This window comes from Oncorhynchus kisutch, linkage group LG4, assembly GCF_002021735.2.
Source record: "Oncorhynchus kisutch isolate 150728-3 linkage group LG4, Okis_V2, whole genome shotgun sequence".
Taxonomy (NCBI): Eukaryota; Metazoa; Chordata; class Actinopteri; order Salmoniformes; family Salmonidae; genus Oncorhynchus; species Oncorhynchus kisutch.
Genome location: NC_034177.2, coordinates 8,011,066 through 8,034,142, shown reverse-complemented (window position 1 = coordinate 8,034,142; position 23,077 = coordinate 8,011,066). Strand labels below are relative to the sequence as shown.

The 23,077-nt window shown below is 43.1% G+C and overlaps 1 protein-coding gene across 1 annotated transcript in view; it reads right to left on the bottom strand.

Annotated features, from left to right (window-relative positions):
* nmur1a (neuromedin U receptor 1a) overlaps window positions 1–23,077 on the bottom strand; it is a 39,730-nt gene that overhangs the window by 4,590 nt on the left and 12,063 nt on the right. The window contains exon 2 of the mRNA XM_020480161.2: window positions 20,894–21,800. Within this exon, the coding sequence (XP_020335750.1) occupies window positions 20,894–21,782 (889 nt within the window). The 5' untranslated portion in view covers window positions 21,783–21,800. The remainder of the gene's footprint in view (window positions 1–20,893; window positions 21,801–23,077) is intronic.

Genomic DNA, 23,077 nt, shown 5'->3' with positions numbered 1-23,077 from the left:
TATTTTAGATTCTTCAAAGTAGCCACCCTTTGTCTTGATGACAGCTTTGCACACTCTTGGCATTCTCTCAACCAGCTTTATGAGGTAGTCACCTGGAATGCATTTCAATTAGCAGGTGTGCCTTGTCAAAAGTTCATTTGTGGAATTTCTTTCCTTCTTAATGCATTTGAGCCAATCAGATGTGTTGTGACAAGGCAGGGTGGTATACAGAAGATAGCCCTATTTGGTACAAGACCAAGTCCATATTATGGCAAGAACAGCTCAAATAAGCAGAGAAAAACGACAGTACATCATTACCTCAAGACATGAAGGTCAGCTAATCTGGAACATTTTAAGAACTTTCTTCAAGTGAGGTTGAAAAAAACATAAAGTGCTATGATGAAACTGGCTCTCATGAGGACTGCCACAGGAAAGGAAGACCCAGAGTTTATTCTGCTGCAGAGGATAAGTTCATTAGAGTTACCAGCCTCCGAAATTGCAGCCCAAATACATGCTTCACAGAGTTCAAGTAACAGACACATCTCAACATCAACTGTTCAGAGGAGACTGTGTGAATCAGGCCTTCATGGTCAAATTGCTGCAAAGAAACCACTACTAAAGGACACCAATAAGAAGAAGAGACTTTCTTGGGCCAACAAACACAAGTAATGGACATTAGACCGGTGGAAATCTTTCCTTTGGCCTGACAAGTCCAAATGTTAGATTTTTCGTTCCAACCGCCGTGTCTTTGTGAGACACAGAGTAGGTGAACGGATGATCTCTGCATGTGTGGCTCCTACCGTGAAACATGGAGGTGGTGTGATGTTGTGGAGTTGCTTTGCTGGCATACTTAACCAGCATGACTACTTCAGCATTCTGCAGCGATATGCCATCCCATCAGGTTTGTGCTTAGTGGGACTGTAATTTGTTTTTCAACAGAACAATGACCCAAAACACCCCTCCAGGCTGTGTAAGACCTATTTAACCAGGATGGAGAGTGATGGAGTGCTACATCAGATGTCCTGGCCTCCACAATCACCCGATCTCAACCAAATTGAGATGGTTTGGGATCGCAAAGTGAAGGAAAAGCAGCCAACAAGTGCTCAGCATATGTGGGAACTCCTTCAATACTATTGGAAAAGCATTCCTCATGATCCTGGTTGAGAGAATGTCAAGAGTGTGCAAATCTGACATCAAGGCAAAAAGCGGCTACTTTGTTACTACATGATTCCATATGTGTTATTTCATAGTTTTGATGTCTTCACTATTATTCTACATTGTAGAAAATAGTCAAACATAAAGAAAAACCCTTGAATGAGTAGGTGTGTCCAAACATTTGACTCGTGCTGTATGTGAACAGAGATGTCTTTTTTTTAATCTCAGGTTATTCTATTATTTATTATTTACCTCAGTGTAATTTATGGTCTTGGTAAACACAGAGTGTCTCAGGGATTATTTATGAGAAGATCCACTCTTAATGAATTTATATATAAATACCAAGTTGGGAGTCTGGGTGAAGACTTGAAATACACCGCTAAATTACAACTATCTATCTGAGGCAGACTTACACCCAAGGACCTCCGAGCTAAATAAGAGGGATAGACTATATCACGATGAAGAGAAATAGATAATAACAAACACTCTTAGAAATAAAGGTTTAGTGTTCTTAAAGGGGTTAAACCACTTGTCACTGGGCTGTAAGGTCATTGTACCCCAGTTCCTTCTTACATACTATATACACTCAGTGGCTAGTTTATTAGGTACACCACCCCGTTCAAGAAAATGGTTCACTCCTACAGACAATGAATCATGTGACTGTAGCTTGCTATATAAAGCAGGCAGACAGGCATTGATGCGTTCAGTTACTGTTCGACTGAATGTTAGAATGGGCAAAACAAGTGACACTAAGCGTGGTATGATCATTGCGCAACGGTTCCCGTGTTTCAGTATATCTGTTGTGGGGGGTTAAGTGACTTGCTCAAAGGCACAACAGCAGGCAATGGCATCTAGGATTTGATAACAGCAACTCTTCGGTTTGCATGCTGACTTCGTGCCAGATGTTTCCCGTCAGACCCGGGATTCGAACTGGGGAAAGGGGATACTTAGTCAGTTGCCCAACCTAATGCATTCAACCGAAATGTGTCTTCCACATTTAACTCAACCCCTATGAATAAGGTGAAGGTGGTAATTGTTGCTGGGGGTTAAATGCTCAACGGTAGAACAGCTCAGGGATTTGAACCAGCAACATTATGGTTACTTGCCCAATGCTCTTGGCTACCTGCCGCCAAATAATGCCCATTCATCGACAATATACTATTCCTGTACTCTCTGTGGCTGTAGTATTGTATGTGTAAGGCAGGGGTGTAAAACTTAATTCCTGGAGGACCAAGTGTCTGCTGGGGTTTTACTACTCCCTTGTGATTGATTGGTCAATTAAAGTAATTGACTTGTTAGGAACACCTGGTTGTCTTCTAGGTCTTTTTATTTAGATATTTTTTAAATAAATTGTATTTGATCACAAGGTCATACAAAGGTCGCTGAGGTATGCAGAAGAGGTGCATCAAAATAGATATAGAAACAATGTATAATATCAACAGAACTAGTTAGAACACTGACTGATTTGTTTTCCAAGATGACTTAGCATACATGAGAGGAAAAGAGTCGGCAGGTAGCCTAGTGGTTAGAGCGTTGCGACAGTAACGGACAGTAACGGAAAGGACTTGCTAGCACAGAATATGTTCCAGGATTCCTCCGATGGCATTGAGGAGTACACCATATCAGTCACTGGCTTCATAAATAAGTGTATCGATAACGTCGCCCCCACGGTGACTGTACGTACAGACCCCAACCAGAAACCATGGATTACAGGCAACATTCGCACTGAGCTAAAGGGTAGAGCTGCCGTTCAAGGAGCGGGACACTAACCCAGGCGCTTATAAGAAATCCCGCTACACCCTCAGGCGAACCATCAAACAGGCAAAAGCTCCAATACAGGGCTAAGATTGAATCGTACTACACCGGCTTCGACGCTCACCAGATGTGGCAGGGCTTGCAAACTATTACAGACTACAAAAGGGAAGCACAGCCGAGAGCTGCCCGGTGACACGACACTGCCTGAGCATGCAGTCGTGGGTGAACTGGGAGTACAGGAGGGGACTGAGCACGCACCCCTGAGGGGCTCCAGTGTTGAGGATCAGCATGGCAGAAGTGTTGCTACCTACCCTCACCGCCTGGGGGTGGCCCGTCAGGAAGTCCAGGATCCATTTGCAGAGCGAGGTGTTTAGTCCCAGGATCCTTAGCTTAGTGATGAGCTTTGAGGGTACTATGGTGTTGAACGCTGAGCTGTAGTCAATGAATAGCATTCTCACGTAGGTGTTCCTTTTGTCCAGGTGGGAAAGTGCAGTGTGGAGTGCAATTGAGATTGCATTATCTGTGGATCTGTTTGGGCTGTATGCAAATTGGAGTGGGTCTAGTGTTTCTGGGATAATGGTGTTGATGTGAGCCATGACCACCCTTTCAATGCACTTCATGGCTACGGATGTGAGTGCTACGGGTCTGTAGTCATTTAGGCAGGGTTAAATACTTGGACAGACTCTCTTCTGTATACATCAATGATGTCGCGCTCTTGCTGCTGGTGAAGTCTCTGATCCACCTCTACGCAGACGACACCATTCTGTATACTTCTGGCCCTTCTTTGGACACTGTGTTAACAACCCTCCAGATGAGCTTCAATGCCATACAACTTTCCTTCTGTGGACTCCAATTGCTCTTAAATACAAGTAAAACTAAATGCATGCTCTTCAACCGATCGCTGCCTGCACCTGCCCGCCCTTTCAACATCACTACTCTGGACGGCTCTGACTTAGAATATGTGGACAACTACAAATACCTAGGTGTCTGGTTAGACTGTAAACTCTCCTCCCAGACTCACATAAAACATCTCCAATCCAAAGTTAAATGTAGAATTGGCTTCCTATTTCGCAACAAAGCATCCTTCACTCATACTGCCAAACATACCCTTGTAAAACTGACCATCCTACCGGTCCTCGACTTCGGCGATGTCATTTACAAAATAGCCTCCAATACCTTACTCAATAAATTGGATGCAGTCTATCACAGTGCCATCCGTTTTGTCACCAAAGCCCCATATACTACCCACCACTGTGACCTGTATGATCTAGTTGGCTGGCCCTTGCTTCATACTCGTCGCCAAACCCACTGGCTCCAGGACATCTACAAGACCCTGCTAGCTAAAGTCCTCCCTTATCTCAGCTCGCTGGTCACCATAGCATCACCCACCTGTAGCACGTGCTCCAGCAGGTATATCTCTCTGGTCACCCCCAAAACCAATTATTTCTTTGGCTGCCTCTCCTTCCAGTTCTCTGCTGCCAATGACTGGAACGAACTACAAAAATCTCTGAAACTGGAAACACTTATCCCTCACTAGCTTTAAGCACCAGCTGTCAGAGCAGCTCACAGATTACTGCACCTGTACATAGCTCAATTATAATTTAACCCAAACAACTACCTCTCCCGCTACTGTATTTATTTATTTATTTTGCTCCTTTGCACCCCATTATTTCTATCTCTACTCTGCACATTCTTCCACTGCAAATCAACCATTCCAGTGTTTTACTTGCTATATTGTATTTACTTTGCCAACATGGCCTTTTCGTTTTTTCTTTACCTCCCTTATCTCACCTCATTTGCTCACATTGTATATAGACTTATTTTTCTACTGTATTATTGACTGTATGTTTGTTTTACTCCATGTGTAACTATGTGTTGTTTTATGTGTCGAACTGCTTTGCTGTATCTTGGTCAGGTCGCTACCTGGTTAAATAAAGGTGAAATAAAAAAATCTAATAAAAAGTTCCTGCCAAGGCAGCAGCTATTCTTCCTGGGTTTTATTATGGATCTTCATTAGTTCCTGCCAAGGCAGCAGCTATTCTTCCTGGGTTTTATTATGGATCTTCATTAGTTCCTGCCAAGGCAGCAGCTATTCTTCCTGGGTTTTATTATGGATCTTCATTAGTTCCTGCCAAGGCAGCAGCTATTCTTCCTGGGTTTTATTATGGATCTTCATTAGTTCCTGCCAAGGCAGCAGCTATTCTTCCTGGGTTTTATTATGGATCTTCATTAGTTCCTGCCAAGGCAGCAGCTATTCTTCCTGGGTTTTATTATGGATCTTCATTAGTTCCTGCCAAGGCAGCAGCTATTCTTCCTGGGTTTTATTATGGATCTTCATTAGTTCCTGCCAAGGCAGCAGCTATTCTTCCTGGGTTTTATTATGGATCTTCATTAGTTCCTGCCAAGGCAGCAGCTATTCTTCCTGGGTTTTATTATGGATCTTCATTAGTTCCTGCCAAGGCAGCAGCTACTCTTCCTGGGTTTTATTATGGATCTTCATTAGTTCCTGCCAAGGCAGCAGCTACTCTTCCTGGGTTTTATTATGGATCTTCATTAGTTCCTGCCAAGGCAGCAGCTATTCTTCCTGGGTTTTATTATGGATCTTCATTAGTTCCTGCCAAGGCAGCAGCTATTCTTCCTGGGTTTTATTATGGATCTTCATTAGTTCCTGCCAAGGCAGCAGCTATTCTTCCTGGGGTTTATTATGGATCTTCATTAGTTCCTGCCAAGGCAGCAGCTATTCTTCCTGGGTTTTATTATGGATCTTCATTAGTTCCTGCCAAGGCAGCAGCTATTCTTCCTGGGTTTTATTATGGATCTTCATTAGTTCCTGCCAAGGCAGCAGCTATTCTTCCTGGGTTTTATTATGGATCTTCATTAGTTCCTGCCAAGGCAGCAGCTATTCTTCCTGGGTTTTATTATGGATCTTCATTAGTTCCTGCCAAGGCAGCAGCTATTCTTCCTGGGTTTTATTATGGATCTTCATTAGTTCCTGCCAAGGCAGCAGCTACTCTTCCTGGGTTTTATTATGGATCTTCATTAGTTCCTGCCAAGGCAGCAGCTACTCTTCCTGGGTTTTATTATGGATCTTCATTAGTTCCTGCCAAGGCAGCAGCTACTCTTCCTGGGTTTTATTATGGATCTTCATTAGTTCCTGCCAAGGCAGCAGCTATTCTTCCTGGGTTTTATTATGGATCTTCATTAGTTCCTGCCAAGGCAGCAGCTATTCTTCCTGGGTTTTATTATGGATCTTCATTAGTTCCTGCCAAGGCAGCAGCTATTCTTCCTGGGTTTTATTATGGATCTTCATTAGTTCCTGCCAAGGCAGCAGCTATTCTTCCTGGGTTTTATTATGGATCTTCATTAGTTCCTGCCAAGGCAGCAGCTATTCTTCCTGGGTTTTATTATGGATCTTCATTAGTTCCTGCCAAGGCAGCAGCTATTCTTCCTGGGTTTTATTATGGATCTTCATTAGTTCCTGCCAAGGCAGCAGCTATTCTTCCTGGGTTTTATTATGGATCTTCATTAGTTCCTGCCAAGGCAGCAGCTATTCTTCCTGGGTTTTATTATGGATCTTCATTAGTTCCTGCCAAGGCAGCAGCTATTCTTCCTGGGTTTTATTATGGATCTTCATTAGTTCCTGCCAAGGCAGCAGCTATTCTTCCTGGGTTTTATTATGGATCTTCATTAGTTCCTGCCAAGGCAGCAGCTATTCTTCCTGGGTTTTATTATGGATCTTCATTAGTTCCTGCCAAGGCAGCAGCTATTCTTCCTGGGTTTTATTATGGATCTTCATTAGTTCCTGCCAAGGCAGCAGCTACTCTTCCTGGGTTTTATTATGGATCTTCATTAGTTCCTGCCAAGGCAGCAGCTATTCTTCCTGGGTTTTATTATGGATCTTCATTAGTTCCTGCCAAGGCAGCAGCTATTCTTCCTGGGTTTTATTATGGATCTTCATTAGTTCCTGCCAAGGCAGCAGCTACTCTTCCTGGGTTTTATTATGGATCTTCATTAGTTCCTGCCAAGGCAGCAGCTATTCTTCCTGGGTTTTATTATGGATCTTCATTAGTTCCTGCCAAGGCAGCAGCTATTCTTCCTGGGTTTTATTATGGATCTTCATTAGTTCCTGCCAAGGCAGCAGCTATTCTTCCTGGGTTTTATTATGGATCTTCATTAGTTCCTGCCAAGGCAGCAGCTATTCTTCCTGGGTTTTATTATGGATCTTCATTAGTTCCTGCCAAGGCAGCAGCTATTCTTCCTGGGTTTTATTATGGATCTTCATTAGTTCCTGCCAAGGCAGCAGCTATTCTTCCTGGGGTTTATTATGGATCTTCATTAGTTCCTGCCAAGGCAGCAGCTATTCTTCCTGGGTTTTATTATGGATCTTCATTAGTTCCTGCCAAGGCAGCAGCTATTCTTCCTGGGTTTTATTATGGATCTTCATTAGTTCCTGCCAAGGCAGCAGCTATTCTTCCTGGGTTTTATTATGGATCTTCATTAGTTCCTGCCAAGGCAGCAGCTATTCTTCCTGGGTTTTATTATGGATCTTCATTAGTTCCTGCCAAGGCAGCAGCTACTCTTCCTAGGGTTTATTATGGATCTTCATTAGTTCCTGCCAAGGCAGCAGCTATTCTTCCTGGGTTTTATTATGGATCTTCATTAGTTCCTGCCAAGGCAGCAGCTATTCTTCCTGGGTTTTATTATGGATCTTCATTAGTTCCTGCCAAGGCAGCAGCTATTCTTCCTGGGTTTTATTATGGATCTTCATTAGTTCCTGCCAAGGCAGCAGCTATTCTTCCTGGGTTTTATTATGGATCTTCATTAGTTCCTGCCAAGGCAGCAGCTATTCTTCCTGGGTTTTATTATGGATCTTCATTAGTTCCTGCCAAGGCAGCAGCTATTCTTCCTGGGTTTTATTATGGATCTTCATTAGTTCCTGCCAAGGCAGCAGCTATTCTTCCTGGGTTTTATTATGGATCTTCATTAGTTCCTGCCAAGGCAGCAGCTATTCTTCCTGGGTTTTATTATGGATCTTCATTAGTTCCTGCCAAGGCAGCAGCTATTCTTCCTGGGTTTTATTATGGATCTTCATTAGTTCCTGCCAAGGCAGCAGCTATTCTTCCTGGGTTTTTACAATTTTAAAAACATTACAATACATTCATTACAGAATTTACAACGCACACTCAGACCCATACACCACTACCACATATCTACCACGGTTCCAAACTTAGACTATCCTCTTTTTTTTAAACAATAGCCTGTATAGAAATCAAAAAGTCTCTGGTGCTGCAGCATGCAGCTCATTCATTGTCATACTCTGTTGTGCTATTATAAAATATTCTGCTTGTCTCTAGTCAGGTTGTCTCTAGTCAGGTTGTCTCTAGTCAGGTTAAATGACGTAGAATTGAATGAAAAGCGATTATATAAAAATACATTTGTTTTTCTCGGACCCGGAATTAAGATGATAGATTCATGCAGTTATTTTATTATAATGGAGATCTATTCACCCTTGTCCACACTGGTTTGGGAATCCACAACCTTCTGGCTGTGGTTAGGCTACAAAAACTGAGAAGCATTTCTTAAACTGTCTGTCTGTCCTAAGAGTGAGGGTAAATGGTAGACATGTTCTCTGCTATCCACTTTGTTTTAATAATTATTTTGGCTATAGGGGAGGGTCACTTGTTTTTTTTGTTTTTTTCAAGTGTTTAGGGAGGGTCAAAACGAAAAAAGGTTAAACGCAACACTATTTTGTTAATCACTCATATCAATATCAATTTGAAATCAATTGAGCGGGGGCAAACGTTTGGGGTGTATGCGCTGGTTAAACTAACACAAAGGCCACACTGAATCTGATAATAATTTTTTATATCAGTGGTTAGAAGAGAATTTGCTGAAGACGGTCATCTGAACTTCTGGAACGTCGGGTGGAAGTTTCGTGAGGCTGGCGAAACGTAAAAAGGGAACAAATCAGTTGCATTGTTATTTAACTTCGACGAATCACAACCCGCCATAAGATATCAACAGTGACAAGGGTTGGCTGTTATTTAAGTGATAGTTTGACTCAAATCCATATATAGGTGTGAGGCCAGCAACTTCTATACAGAGAGCACTCCAACATTTACAATTGGAAACATACATCTTTATTGGACAATCTCTCAGCTAAATACCACACAGAAACCTGAACATGTATGTTAAACTGCAATCAAGATTAATAACCTCTCTGGGATATGTGGGACGCTAACGTCCCACCTGGCCAAAAGCCAGGGAAAATGAGCGCCAAATGAGCGCCAAATTCAAATAAATTACTGTAAAAATCAAACTTTCATTAAATCACACACGTAAGATACCAAATTAAAGCTACACTTGTTGTGAATGCAGCCAACATGTCAGATTTAAAAAAGGCTTTTCGGAAAAAGCAAACGATGCTATTATCTGAGGATAGCACCTCCGTAAACAGAGAGAGAAAACATATTTCAACCCTGCAGGCGCGACACAAAACACAGAAATTTAAATATAATTCATGCCTTACCTTTGACAAGCTTCTTTTATTGGCACTCCAATATGTCTCATAAACATCACAAATGGTCCTTTTGTTCGATTAATTCCGTCAATATATATCCAGAATGTCCATTTATTTGGCGCGTTTGATCCAGAAAAACACTGGCTGAGCCTTTCCATGGAAAAACTGCCTCCTCATTCTTGGCTTTTATACAGAATCACCTCACTCCATTTTACAAATCATGTTGTCTTACTTAGTTTCCATTCTCTTATTGGCTCAGACATTGGGGCATAGATTCTATTGGTAGCATGACATGCATACCCCTTAGCAAATGTCCCTGTCCAAAGGTCTTTACAAGGAGGTTATCTATGTATGATTACTCATATGCGTGTCCAAGTAGCCTTCACAAGATCAGATATTTATTTTTACCTTTATTTAACTAGGCAAGTCAGTTAAGAACAAATTCTTATTTTCAATGACGGCCTAAGAACAGTGGGTTAACTGCCTGTTCAGGGGCAGAACGACAGATTTTGTACCTTGTCAGCTCGGGAGATGGAACTTGCAACCTTCCGGTTACTAGTCCAATACTCTAACCACTAGGCTACCCTGCCGCCGATATGGCCCAGACCAGTCACATCTTGTTAGTTTACCTTGCCTCATCTACACAGATTCTACTTACGTTCTGTTTTTTTTTACGTCCAATGGTCAATTCGATGTTGATCTAGCTTTGTACACTCACATGGGCTTCAGCCTTCATTCTGCTTACACATGTCTAACATTTAACCTTATATTGATTATTCTTTCTACTTCAAAGAGAACAGTATAGTTACTGAGAATCACCAGATGACTGGAAAAGCTACCACATAATTCCCTGAGGTTCTCAACTTCTTCAACTCACCATCAAAATATGAGATCGATTCAAAGGATGCAAGTTAATTTTGGATCCAGTCCTATTGGACTCCTATGGAATTATATCCAATAGGTTTTAATTATATAGAATCCTATAGGATTCCAATATAAGAATCCAATAGAAAAATCCTATCAGATTTTGGAACCAGTGCTATTGTAGTCATAAGCCTGGGAAACTCCAGCCTGATTGGTGTCACACTTTTTCTCCTTCCCTACTAAACACACCTGATTTAAAGTAATTGCATTTTAAAACGAAGATCATGATTAGTTGACTATTTGAAGTCAGGTGTGTTCGCTGGGGCTGGAACAAAACTGTGACACCAATCAAGCCCCCGAGGACTGGAGTTGCCCAGGCCTGTCCTATAGGATAGGTTCCAAAATCTGATAGGATTTTCGATAGGATTTTTAATTATTGGAATCCTATAGGATTTTTCGGCTAGGGAAAGAGCAGCCAGTAGGTCGGGTTTTTTAACGATACTACATGACTACACCTACTCATCGTGACCACGCCTTCTCATCGTGACCACACCTGCTCATCAAACATCTCATTCTAAAATCATGGGCATTAATATGGAGTTGGTCCACCCTTTGCTGCTATAACAGACTTCTGGGAAGGCTTTCCACTAGATGTTGGAACATTGCTGCAGGGGGACTTGCTTCCATTCAGCCACGAGCATTCGTGAGGTCGGACACTGATGTTGGGCGATTAGGCCTGGTTCGCAGTCAGCGTAATGTCGACTGTAATGTAACAAAATGTGGAAAAAGTCAAGGGGTCTGAATACTTTCTGAAGGCACTGTATGTTCTCTCCCTTTCTGCATGAAACGCTCCTTATCTTGAAAGTCACCAAAACGTACAACGAAAGGTCGTGATTTGGAGATCTCTCTTCCTATTCCAGTGAATTCACGGCCTAGGCGGTGAGCCCGTTCCAAGGCCAGAGGAGTGTCGAATATTTTTTTTTACCCAGGACCTCCTCGAAAAACGGGTGATTAACTTAACTGGATATATGGTATATTTGCAATAATGCTTATGTTTGAGATGTGAGAATAATTCTCCACCATGTCCACTCTCTCTTTCAATGGTTTATTTTCTGTTTTTACAGTTTCATAGCCTTTTTCTAACTATTCGGTCACTGCAACCAGACAAGCCGATCTCCAACTCTGTTACTTTCGTACCTTGCTCCTGTATTGTAGTTTGCATTCCGGCCAGGGTGGTAACGATGGGAGACAAGGCCGCGTCCACGGCATCTTTTACCAGGGTTGTGAGTGTGACTGAAAGATCCGATATCGGACGTAAACAGAGGTTTTCTAGATCCACTGGTAGCTCATCGGGTGATAACAATGCACTGTTTAAGATGAGGTGTCCTGTAGCTGTTTTGTACTGTGCGTACGCAAAGATGTAAATTGGCTGTGAGATTTCCTCCAAACTTGCGCTTTAAGACATCATTCACTAACAACATTTTCCATTAGATTTGTTAAAAAAAATCCCTATTTGTTCAGAGTTCTTTCTGGAACGTTCCTAGAAGCACCATAACCCCCCCCTCCCCCACCTATTTGAATTTAATCCACATTACACACACAAATATACAGCACCCCTGGTGCCACTGAAATCTCTGCTCCGTGTTTTTTATAGTAAACACGGAGCAGATAATGGTTGAAAAGATTCCCCGTGTTTGAGGTGTTTTCATATATAGTATATCTTTAAAAGAAACGATCTTAGTCCTATTTAACGGGAAATTTGGTGTAAAAAAATAAATAAAAAAGAGCGTAAAATCTCAGTTGTCTTTGCATTCATACTGCTTTTCAATGAGGACTCAACTCTCTTTTGCTAGTTCACATAACCTAGTTTGTGGTCCGAGTCCTCTTTTCATTCACATTGCTATGTTTAGAAAGGAACCAAGATCTTTTTCCTAAATGCATTCTGGGTTTTTACAAAGTGCAGGACAAGCCAGTAGGGGGCTGGTAGCACACAGTGTGTTGTGAAATCTGTGAATGTATTGTAATCTTTCAAAATGATATAAACTGGCTTAATTCTGCTTTGGCAGCAGCTAATGGGGATCCATAATAAAAACAAATACAGAACCAATCAGAATGTGTTATCGGACAGCTACTGTAGATATACCTACATCCCTTTGAGAAGCTAATAGATTGCATTTAGTTAAAATATGAGACATAAATAATGGTAATCAGAAGATACTATTAACAATGAACTGTTTGATTAACATAATAAATAGCAATAGAATAACTGCAGATTAAATAATGCTGTAATTGAAAATTGTCCACCCAATATAGGCTGCCGTCCCTTTAAGAGCTAGAATAGATTTTGTACCCCATGTTGTGATGTTGTCTTCTCACACTATCCAACCACCACAATCAATACACAGCCAATGAAGCTCTCTTAGCCTATAGTTCACATATTGGAAACAAATAATCTGAACAAAAAAAAACTACACACATTTTTGGAATTTCTGTGTGTCCTTGACAATCGCTAATCAATATCCAATGTGAGGGGTTATGTCAGGGGAAACGGTGTTGCAGTAGTCTAGTGTGAGGGGTTATGTCAGTAGTCTAGTGTGAGGGGTTATGTCAGTAGTCTAGTGTGAGGGGTTATGTCAGGGGAAACGGTGTTGCAGTAGTCTAGTGTGAGGGGTTATGTCAGTAGTCTAGTGTGAGGGGTTATGTCAGGGGAAACGGTGTTGCAGTAGTCTAGTGTGAGGGGTTATGTCAGTAGTCTAGTGTGAGGGGTTATGTCAGTAGTCTAGTGTGAGGGGTTATGTCAGGGGAAACGGTGTTGCAGTAGTCTAGTGTGAGGGGTTATGTCAGGGGAAACGGTGTTGCAGTAGTCTAGTGTGAGGGGTTATGTCAGTAGTCTAGTGTGAGGGGTTATGTCAGTAGTCTAGTGTGAGGGGTTATGTCAGTAGTCTAGTGTGAGGGGTTATGTCAGTAGTCTAGTGTGAGGGGTTATGTCAGGGGAAACGGTGTTGCAGTAGTCTAGTGTGAGGGGTTATGTCAGTAGTCTAGTGTGAGGGGTTATGTCAGGGGAAACGGTGTTGCAGTAGTCTAGTGTGAGGGGTTATGTCAGTAGTCTAGTGTGAGGGGTTATGTCAGTAGTCTAGTGTGAGGGGTTATGTCAGTAGTCTAGTGTGAGGGGTTATGTCACTTTAGCAGTGATAAATTCATGAACTTCTTTGAGGAAAAGATTATGATTATTAGAAAGCAAATTACGGACTCCTCTTTAAACCTGCGTATTCCTCCAAACCTCAGTTGTCCTGAGTCTGCACAACTCTGCCAGGACCTAGGATCAAGAGAGACGCTCAAGTGTTTTAGTACTATATCTCTTGACACAATGATGAAAATAATCATGGCCTCTAAACCTTCAAGCTGCATACTGGACCCTATTCCAACTAAACTACTGAAAGAGCTGCTTCCTGTGCTTGGCCCTCCTATGTTGAACATAATAAACGGCTCTCTATCCACTGGATGTGTACCAAACTCTCTAAAAGTGGCAGTAATAAAGCCTCTCTTGAAAAAGCCAAACCTTGACCCAGAAAATATAAAAAACTATCGGCCTATATCGAATCTTCCATTCCTCTCAAAGATTTTTGAGAAGGCTGTTGCGCAGCAACTCACTGCCTTCCTGAAGACAAACAATGTATACGAAATGCTTCAGTCTGGTTTTAGACCCCATCATAGCACTGAGACGGCACTTGTGAAGGTGGTAAATGACATTTTAATGGCATCGGACCGAGGCTCTGCATCTGTCCTCGTGCTCCTAGACCTTAGTGCTGCTTTTGATACCATCGATCACCACATTCTTTTGGAGAGATTGGAAACCCAAATTGGTCTACACGGACATGTTCTGGCCTGGTTTAGATCTTATCTGTCGGAAAGATATCAGTTTGTCTCTGTGAATGGTTTGTCCTCTGACAAATCAACTGTAAATTTCGGTGTTCCTCAAGGTTCCGTTTTAGGACCACTATTGTTTTCACTATATATTTTACCTCTTGGGGATGTTATTCGAAAACATAATGTAAACTTTCACTGCTATGCGGATGACACACAGCTGTACATTTCAATGAAACATGGTGAAGCCCCAAAATTGCCCTCGCTAGAAGCATGTGTTTCAGACATAAGGAAGTGGATGGCTGCAAACTTTCTACTATTAAACTCGGACAAAACAGAGATGCTTGTTCTAGGTCCCAAGAAACAAAGAGATCTTCTGTTGAATCTGACAATTAATCTTAATGGTTGTACAGTCGTCTCAAATAAAACTGTGAAGGACCTCGGCGATACTCTGGACCATGATCTCTCTTTTGAAGAACATATCAAGACCATTTCGAGGACAGCTTTTTTCCATCTACGTAACATTGCAAAAATCAGAAACTTTCTGTCCAAAAATGATGCAGAAAAATTAATCCATGCTTTTGTCACTTCTAGGTTAGACTACTGCAATGCTCTATTTTCCGGCTACCCGGATAAAGCACTAAATAAACTTCAGTTAGTGCTAAATACGGCTGCTAGAATCCTGACTAGAACCAAAAAATTTGATCATATTACTCCAGTGCTAGCCTCTCTACACTGGCTCCCTGTCAAAGCAAGGGCTGATTTCAAGGTTTTACTGCTAACCTACAAAGCATTACATGGGCTTGCTCCTACCTATCTCTCTGATTTGGTCCTGCCGTACATACCTACACGTACGCTACGGTCACAAGACGCAGGCCTCCTAATTGTCCCTAGAATTTCTAAGCAAACAGCTGGAGGCAGGGCTTTCTCCTATAGAGCTCCATTTTTATGGAACGGTCTGCCTACCCATGTCAGAGACGCAAACTCGGTCTCAACCTTTAAGTCTTTACTGAAGACTCATCTCTTCAGTGGGTCATATGATTGAGTGTAGTCTGGCCCAGGAGTGGGAAGGTGAACGGAAAGGCTCTGGAGCAACGAACCGCCCTTGCTGTCTCTGCCTGGCCGGTTCCCCTCTTTCCACTGGGATTCTCTGCCTCTAACCCTATTACAGGGGCTGAGTCACTGGCTTGCTGGGGCTCTCTCATGCCGTCCCTGGAGGGGGTGCGTCACCTGAGTGGGTTGATTCACTGTTGTGGTCATCCTGTCTGGGTTGGCGCCCCCCCCCTTGGGTTGTGCCGTGGCGGAGATCTTTGTGGGCTATACTCAGCCTTGTCTCAGGATGGTAAGTTGGTGGTTGAAGATATCCCTCTAGTGGTGTGGGGGCTGTGCTTTGGCAAAGTGGGTGGGGTTATATCCTTCCTGTTTGGCCCTGTCCGGGGGTGTCCTCGGATGGGGCCACAGTGTCTCCTGACCCCTCCTGTCTCAGCCTCCAGTATTTATGCTGCAGTAGTTTATGTGTCGGGGGGCTGGGGTCAGTTTGTTATATCTGGAGTACTTCTCCTGTCCTATTCGGTGTTCTGTGTGAATCTAAGTGTGCGTTCTCTAATTCTCTCCTTCTCTCTTTCTTTCTCTCTCTCGGAGGACCTGAGCCCTAGGACCATGCCCCAGGACTACCTGACATGATGACTCCTTGCTGTCCCCAGTCCACCTGGCCATGCTGCTGCTCCAGTTTCAACTTCCACCTGACTGTGCTGCTGCTCTAGTTTCAACTGTTCTGCCTTATTATTATTCGACCATGCTGGTCATTTATGAACATTTGAACATCTTGGCCATGTTCTGTTATAATCTCCACCCGGCACAGCCAGAAGAGGACTGGCCACCCCACATAGCCTGGTTCCTCTCTAGGTTTCTTCCTAGGTATTGGCCTTTCTAGGGAGTTTTTCCTAGCCACCGTGCTTCTACACCTGCATTGCTTGCTGTTTGGGGTTTTAGGCTGGGTTTCTGTACAGCACTTTGAGATATCAGCTGATGTACGAAGGGCTATATAAATAAATTTGATTTGATTTGATTTGAGTAGTCTAGTGTGAGGGGTTATGTCAGTAGTCTAGTGTGAGTGGTTATGTCAGTAGTCTAGTGTGAGGGGTTATGTCAGTAGTCTAGTGTGAGGGGTTATGTCAGTAGTCTAGTGTGAGGGGTTATGTCAGTAGTCTAGTGTGAGGGGTTATGTCAGTAGTCTAGTGTGAGGGGTTATGTCAGTAGTCTAGTGTGAGGGGTTATGACAGGGGAAACGGTGTTGCAGTAGTCTAGTGTGAGGGGTTATGTCAGTAGTCTAGTGTGAGGGGTTATGTCAGTAGTCTAGTGTGAGGGGTTATGTCAGGGGAAACAGTGTTACAGTAGTCTAGTGTGAAGTGTTATGGCAGTAGTCTAGTGTGAAGGGTTATGTCAGTAGTCTAGTGTGAGGGGTTATGTCAGTAGTCTAGTGTGAGGGGTTATGTCAGTAGTCTAGTGTGAGGGGTTATGTCAGGGGAAACAGTGTTACAGTAGTCTACTGTGAAGGGTTATATCAGGACAAACAGTGTTACAGTAGTCTGGTGATCCACCTCTACGCAGACGACACCATTCTGTATACATCTGGCCCTTCTTTGGACACTGTGGTAACAAACATCCAAACGAGCTTCAACGCCATACAGCACTCCTTCCGTGGCCTCCAACTGCTTTTAAATGCTGGTAAAACTAAGTTCATGCTCTTCAACCGATTGCTGCCCGCACCCTCCCGCCCGACTAGCATCACTACTCTGGACGGTTCTGACCTAGAATATGTGGACCAATACAAATACCTAGGTGTCTGGTTAGACTGTAAACTCTCATTCCAGACTCACATGAAGCATTTCCAATCCAAAATTAAATCTAGAATCGGCTTCCTATTTCGCAACAAAGCTTCCTTCACTCATGCCACCAAACATACCCTCGTAAAACTGACTATCCTACCGATCCTTGACTTTGGCAATGTCATTTACAAAATAGCCCCCAACACTCTACTCAGCAAACTGGATATACAGTGCTATTCGTTCCAGGTCATCTATAAGTCTTTGCTGGTTAAAGCCCCGCCTTATCTCAGCTCACCGGTCACCATAGCAGCACCCACCCGTAGCACGCGCTCCAGCAGGTATATTGCTCTGGTCACCCCCAAAGCCAACTCCTCATTTGGCCGCCTTTCCTTCCAGTTCTCTGCTGCCAATGACTGTAACAAATTGCAAAAATTGCTGAACCTGGAGTCTTATATCTCCCTCTCTAACTTTAAGCATAAGCTGTCAGAGCACCTTACCGATCACTGTACCTGTACATAGCCAATCTGTAAATAGCACACCCATCCCCATATTATTACTTACCCTCTTGGTCTTTTGCACCCCAGTATCTCTACTTGCACATCATCATCTGCACATCTATCACCCCAGTATTAATGCTAAATTGTAATCATTTTCTCCTCTAGGGCGTATTTATTGCCTACCTCCCTACTCTTCTACATTTGCACACACTGTACATAGATTTTTTTTCTATTGCGTTATTATTGACTGTACGTTTGTTTATGTGTAACTCTGTGTTGTTGTTTTTTTCGCACTGCTTTGCTTTATCTTGGCCAGGTCGCAGTTATAAATGAGAACTTGTTCTCAACTGGCCTACCTGGTTAAATGAAGGTGAAATAAATTAAATTAAATTAAATAGCCGCTTTGCGTTCACATTGTCCTGCAAAATGGAACAAAACTGCAGAATTCAAGCGAACCAAACTCACACCACCTCTGGAGATGGTCTCAGTTCGATTCACTTCAGGGGGCTCTTTGGATGGGTCTGAGTTCGGTTCACTTCAGGGGGCTCTTTGGATGGGTCTCAGTTCGGTTCACTTCAGGGGGCTCTTTGGATGGGTCTCAGTTCGGTGCACTTCAGGGGGCTCTTTGGATGGGTCTCAGTTCGGTTCACTTCAGGGGGCTCTTTGGATGGGTCTGAGTTCGGTTCACTTCAGGGGGCTCTTTGGATGGGTCTCAGTTCGGTTCACTTCAGGGGGCTCTTTGGATGGGTCTCAGTTCGGTTCACTTCAGGGGGCTCTTTGGATGGGTCTGAGTTCGGTTCACTTCAGGGGGCTCTTTGGATGGGTCTGAGTTCGGTTCACTTCAGGGGGCTCTTTGGATGGGTCTGAGTTCGGTTCATTTCAGGGGGCTCTTTGGATGGGTCTGAGTTCGGTTCACTTCAGGGGGCTCTTTGGATGGGTCTGAGTTCGGTTCACTTCAGGGGGCTCTTTGGATGTGTCTGAGTTCGGTTCACTTCAGGGGGCTCTTTGGATGGGTCTGAGTTCCTTTGGGGTGTTCACACTGCACACAAAAAATTCAGCAAACCACACTGAGTTCACATAAATTGGCTGAAAGGGACAAAGTTTAGAGCTTTATGGCGTGCATTTACTGTTCACCATACTCATCCTCCTCATCCTCCTCCTCCTCCTTGTCATCATCATCCTCATCATCCTTCTCCATGTCATCATCATCTTCCTCCTCATCATCCTCATCCTCCTCCTTGTCATCATCATCCTCATCATCCTTCTCCATGTCATCATCATCTTCCTCCTCATCATCCCCCGTATCATCTTCATCCTTGTCCTCATCATCTTCCTCACCCTCATTATCAAATTTTTGTAATATCAACACAGCTGTAAAGTATACTGAACAAAAATCTAAATGCAACATGCAACAATTTCAAAGATTTTACTGAGTTACAGTTCATTTTGAGGAAATCAGTCAATTGAAATAAATTCATTAGGCCCTAATGTATGGATTTCACATGACTGGGAATACAGATATGCATCAGTTGGTCACAGATACCTTAAAAAATGGGCCTCACAGTATTTTTGTGCATCTAAAAGGGGTATCAATAAAAAAATGCCTGCTCCATACCATAACCCCACTATCACCATGGGGCACTCTGTTCACAACGTTGACATCAGCAAACTGCTCACCCAACTGCATTTGTTGCATTGTACTGGGACAAAACTGCACATTTTAGAGTGGCCTTTCATTGTCCCCAGCACAAGGTGCACATGTGTAATGATCATGCTGTTTAATCAGCTTTTTGATAGTGTCACACCTGTCAGGTGGATGGATTATCTTTGTCACGTGCGCCAAATACAACAAATTCTATTGTGTTCATTGTCTGTAGCTTATGCCTGCCCCATACCATAACCCCACTGTCACCATGGGGCACTCTGTTCACGACGTTGACATCAGCAAACTGCTTGCCCACATAACCGTACAGTGAAATGCTTACTTACAGGCTCTAACCAATAGTGCGAAAACAAGGTGTGTGTGTGTGTGTGTGTGTGTGTGTGTGTGTGTGTGAAGAAGTAAAAACACTTTTGACTTTTGAAACCAAGAGTAGCAAGTCAATATACAGACACCGGTTAGTCAGGCTGATTGAGGTAGTATGTACATGTAGGTATGGTTTAAGTGACTATGCATATATGATGAACAGAGAGTAGCAGTAGAGTAAAAAGAGGGGTTGGTGGGTGGCGGGACACAATGCAGATAACCCGGTTAGCCAATGTGCGGGAGCACTGGTTGGTCGGGCCAATTGAGGTAGTATGGCAAGGGACAAATGCTCACGAACAAGGATGTAAACACATTTGTTCCAAGAATTTGGGAGAAATATGCTTTTTGTGCATATGGAACATATCTGGGATCTTTTATTTCAGCTCATGAAACATGGAAACAACACTTTACATGTTGCGTTTATATTTTTGTTGTTTAATGTATGTCATGATTCGACTAAATTTGCACATAAAAATGTTGTTGGAGAACCTTCTTAACATTACTTTGAATGACAAATGTATTGTCATAATGATACTACCGTGCTAAATGAATGAATGAATCTATCAGAGCAGTGGTCCCCCCCCCCCCCCCATCTCATCTTCAATAGATTAGTCTGTTTGAAGAGCATATATTGGATATTGGCTCTTTACTTTAAATACTTCCCAAAGGAAATGATAAGGAATAGTACTGGATATGATGGGTATTTTCAATGAACAGCTATAAAGATGCTTAATAGACATCAGCAAAGAGATTACACAGGGCATATTAGTCAGGTCTTTAGTCTTATCTATCTCCGTCTTGCTTGAGTCTTTATCTTTGATCATTTCACAACCATTGTTTTTTTTGTTTTTTTTTGCTGTTCTTTACAATGCCCGAGAGACACGATCACAAATATATTGACGAAGGATATGGTCACACTGTCTTTCGACAATTCATTTTTTATCTTATAAAATGCTTGTTGAGGTTTTCAATTGCAAAAAAAAGATATAAAAAGTGCAACTGGAGTTAACAAACAAGGTACAATAGGGAATGTTTGAGCAGTTGCTTTGAACAGTTACTCTACTATTTTATTCACTAACTTAGTTGTACGTTCCCTTCAGTCTCAAAAAAAACTGATTGCGTACTTGTTGCGTACATACTTTACGTTCAAGTTCCTCAAGCAACTTAACTCAGTCTTGGTCCGAATTCATCCCTGCTTGTCGCTTTATCACGGGTTTACAAATATATCACAAAAACACCTCACAAGTGTGTAATAAATACTGGGATGGGTCAAGGGTCAATGAATTCAAGATACATGGCCTCTGCTATCGTGGATGAGCGTAAATTAAATACGTTTACGTGGATGTCAGGAGGGCCTGGAGAGGGAGGGGGGGGGGGGAGTGGAGGAGTTAGCAGCAATACTCACACAGCATCTTGGTGACCTGGCGTCGCCGGGCTTTCTGCTGCTGGCTGCGGACGTTGCAGTAGCTGTTGCGGCTTGTCTCAGCCTCCATCACCTGGAGCATCTTCTCACGTTTGAGCTGCAGGCCGATGAGCAGGTAGAGAGCGCTGATGGTCAGCATGGGAAGCATGAAGAAAAGCAGGGTGGTCACTTGGATGGTCAAGTTGTACATCCAGCGGGGCTTGACCAACGTACAGATGGCTGACTCTGGGATTTCCTTCCTGGCGGTGCCCCCTTCTGCCGACTGCAGGGTAAAGATGCCGTGCAGGCTGGTGTTGGGCACGGCACATAGCACCGAGATCCCCCACACGGTCATAATGACCCGTTTGGCATGCGTGTGCGTCACCACGTACTTGGCGCGCAGAGGGTGCACCACAGCGATGTAGCGCTCCACGCTGAGCGCCGTCACATTGAGGATGGAGGCGAAGCAGACCGTCTCGAACAGGAAAGTCTTAAAGTAGCAACCGCCCTTGCCCAGGAGGAATGGGTAGTTCTGCCACATCTCGTAGAGCTCCAGTGGCATGCCCAGCAGCAGCACCAGCAGGTCAGACACTGCGAGGCTGAACAGGTAGTAGTTGGTGGGCGTGCGCATAACCTTGTTGCGAGCGATGACGATGCAGGTTAGCAAATTGCCAAACGCGCCCACCAGGAAGATGAACAGGTAGGTGAGGCAGATGGGGAGGAAGACAGAGGAGCGCAGAGGGCCCAGGTACTTCTCTAGATACTCCTCCTGTGTCAGGCATGCATCTACCAGCCCCGCGCTGCCGTTCAGGTCAGAGGTCAGGTTGCCACACATCCCCTCCTGTGGGCAGTCCCAGCTGTCAGCGGAGGAGCAGTTGTACCTGGATGTCATCCTGGTGGGATATGAAGCCTGCAGAGGCAAGACATTTATATTTGATATTATATTATTTATATTTATATCTTGTTTTCTGTAACTCTTGTAGTGATAATACAAGTTAGAGTCCCTGCACTAAGCAAAAAGTTATTTAGTAAAATATGCAGGATCATAAAAGGTTATAAAATCCAAATGAATATGTTGGTAGTATATGTGGACGTAAATGGCTGCTCTCTGTTGATAGTGTCTGAATGTGTGATTATTAATGTTGAACAGAATAATGTTCCCAGCATTTTGCTATAAGGATTTTCCCGAAACAGACAGGGTGAAAACTGAGAGTGGCTAAACTCTAATTACCGGCTGTTTAAAGCTCAGTGGGGGCGATTTAAAGTTTCTGAGAAACTTGACCTTTGTCCTGTATTGCAGGGTTTCCCAAACTCAGTCCTGGGCCCCCTATGGGTGCACATTTTGGCTTCCATCAAGCAAAACTTGATGGTGAACTGGTTAATTGAATCAGCTGTGTAGTGCTAGGGCAACAAAATCGATGTGCACCCATGTGGCCCCCAGGACCGAGTTTGGGAAACCATGCCCCAATGAACATAAATTACACAGAATTATAATTTTTTGTTAATCTTAAATTTAAAAAAAGACACAGCTAGCACATTTGGTTCCTTGGCAGTTGTGGGAACGTATGTTTTTGGTTTCACATTGGTTGTGGGAACGAAGCCATACACGTCCTCAACGTACGTTTTTGGTTTCACATTGGGTTGTGGGAACGAAGCCATACACGTCCTGAACGTACGTTTCCCTGTTCTGGGGACGTTTATTTTTAGGTTGGAGGGATGTTCTGAGAACGTTTTACTCTGGTTACTTGAATGTTTTAATTTAATGCACTGAGAACAGAAATTCTTGGTTATTTAGAAGTTTCCTTAAAACTTTCACAGAGTGGTTTCAATAAGACTTAATAACACTGCTAGCTTAATGTCTTCTTTTTATTACTCTAAGCACATACAGGACACATGGAAATTCATTTACTTTATTAAGCAGTAACCATGAAAACACATGTATTTTTTATATAGCGCTTGTTTGATTATGTGTTTGCCATCAGGACTTGTCCACACTCCAAAAATTGCTGGGTTAGAAACAACCCAATTTGGGAAAATATGTGACAGAACACACGTTGAGATATTTGATCTCAGCCATTTGGGTCACAAACAACCCACTGTTTTCTTTAAGTTGGGTTGTTGATGCTGGTTTATTGAGTTATGATCCAACCGGTCAGATCAGAACACTGGAGATGTGGCTTAGTAGGG